At 38.8% G+C, this 1,983-nt stretch overlaps 1 protein-coding gene across 1 annotated transcript; it reads left to right on the top strand.

Annotated features, from left to right (window-relative positions):
• Positions 1-1,186: 1,186 nt before the first annotated feature.
• Positions 1,187-1,510, top strand: LOC137617570 (uncharacterized protein in mobD 3'region-like). The gene has a single exon (XM_068347579.1). The coding sequence runs from the start codon at positions 1,187-1,189 to the stop codon at positions 1,508-1,510; it is 324 nt and encodes a 107-aa protein (XP_068203680.1).
• Positions 1,511-1,983: the final 473 nt, after the last annotated feature.

Genomic DNA, 1,983 nt, shown 5'->3' with positions numbered 1-1,983 from the left:
ACGTAATATCAAAGTTATTTATTTTCCCTTTCTGACTGCTTAAAACGGGAAAGTCCGTAGCCCATATATTGTGAAGTCATATCGAGTTGATACACCTACATTGTACACCACAATTTTAAATTAAAAAATTGGATTGTTTTCTTAATGTTATTTTTTTTTCTTTATATAATTTCTTTATATTTGATTAATTGTTAAATATCTAAATATCATCTACATCATACTTTACTCCTGCCCCAGAATTTCAATGTATGGAACATTTTGCCGTTAATATTTTTCTTTTTTATTATTCTCCATATCTTTCACAGAAAGGGATAATCTGTTTCAGGAAAAGACATAACTCTGAGCAGAAAACTCCCAAAATATCGCATTTCTGCTTGCCTGCCAGGCTATCCGTCCAAGTGCTGCTTCGTTTCGCTTTCAACAAATTGCCGTGGGAAAAATTTTAGATAATTTACTATCTACAAAATAATGCAACTATTGCCTTTTGCACTGACTAACGTTGAATACATAAAAGTGCAAAAATATTTTTAATTTTTATAGGCGTTCTCCCCTCGTCCCTAATGGCCTTTTGTCTATTCATAAATAAACATTTCGACGTCAACATGCATATCTTCATAACAACAAATACTAGTAAGATATTTGTTTAGTTTTGGACCTTTACCTATTTTTTTTTTTTTTTTTTTTTTTTTGCATAATCTTTATGCTATGAATGTGGTCTCAAATGACGTCTGTCAGACGAATTCATCAACCCAATTTCATGTAGCATCAAAGAAGAAAACATTGAAAGACTTTCAGCAGTAGTTCCAAATCATGTTTTGAACGATACAGACCCAGTTCCCCAAAGCCCAGTTTACAATGACCCAGTTACCTTAAAGCAGAGCTGATTACAGCCCAGTTCCTCAAGGGACAACTGAGTATATCCCAGTTTCCCAAAGCCCACTTGGTGAGGCCCTAGTTACTCAAAACCCGGTTCACTATGACCCCCTTACCCAAAGCCCAGCTGATGATGACTCAGCTACCCAAAGCTATGCTAATGATGAATCGGCTACCCAAATCCCAACTGATGATGATTCAGTTACTCAAAGCCCAGTTGATGATGAACCAGATACTCAAAGCCCAGCTGATGATGACCTAGTTACCCAAAGCCCAACCAATGATGATCCAGTTACCTAAAGTCCAGCTGATGATGACTTGGCTACCCAAAACCCAGCTGATGATGACTCAGTTACTCAGAGCTCAGTTGATGAAGACTCAGTTTCCCAACGCCCAGCTTATTATGACACGTCTACCCAAAGCTCAGCTGATGATTGCTCAATTACCCAAAGCCAAGCTGATGATGACCCAGGTACGAAAAGCCTACCTGATGATTACTCGGCTACCCAAAGCCCTGATGATGATGACCCAGTTAACCAAAGCCCAGCTGAAGATGACCCAGTTACCCAATGCCCTGCTGATTATAGCTCAATTACTCCAAGCCCAGCGGTTTAAGGCACAGTTGCCCAAAGCCTAGCGATTTGTAACACAGTTGCCCAATGTCCAGCTGATAATATACCAGTCTCCCAAAGACCAATTGACGATGACCCACTTACCGAAAACCCAGCTGATGATGACTCTACTATCCAAAGCCCAGCTGATGATGGCTCAGTTACCCAGATCTCAGCTGATGATGACTCTTTTACTTAGAACTAAGCTGATAATGTTTAAGTCACCCCATCCCCAGTAGATGATAATACAGTTTCATTAAACCCTAAAAGTGAATCAATTCCAATTGCACACACTCAAAGGCAGCCAGTAAAATGTGCAAGAAAGAAACCAAAGTTTGTCTTCAACAGCAAGAAACAATATTTTTAGCTTCAAGCACTATATCACTGCGAGCAGTTGGTGTTAGGGACAGTTTCAGTGCTTGTATCTTATTTTGACCTAAGTAAAGGGGATCTTCCAAACTCAATAGATATTGCATTAGTAGTTGAAGAAAAAAAATAT

This window comes from Palaemon carinicauda, chromosome 23, assembly GCF_036898095.1.
Source record: "Palaemon carinicauda isolate YSFRI2023 chromosome 23, ASM3689809v2, whole genome shotgun sequence".
Taxonomy (NCBI): Eukaryota; Metazoa; Arthropoda; class Malacostraca; order Decapoda; family Palaemonidae; genus Palaemon; species Palaemon carinicauda.
Note: the sequence above shows the minus strand (reverse complement) of the source record. Positions and strands in the feature narration are given on the sequence as shown.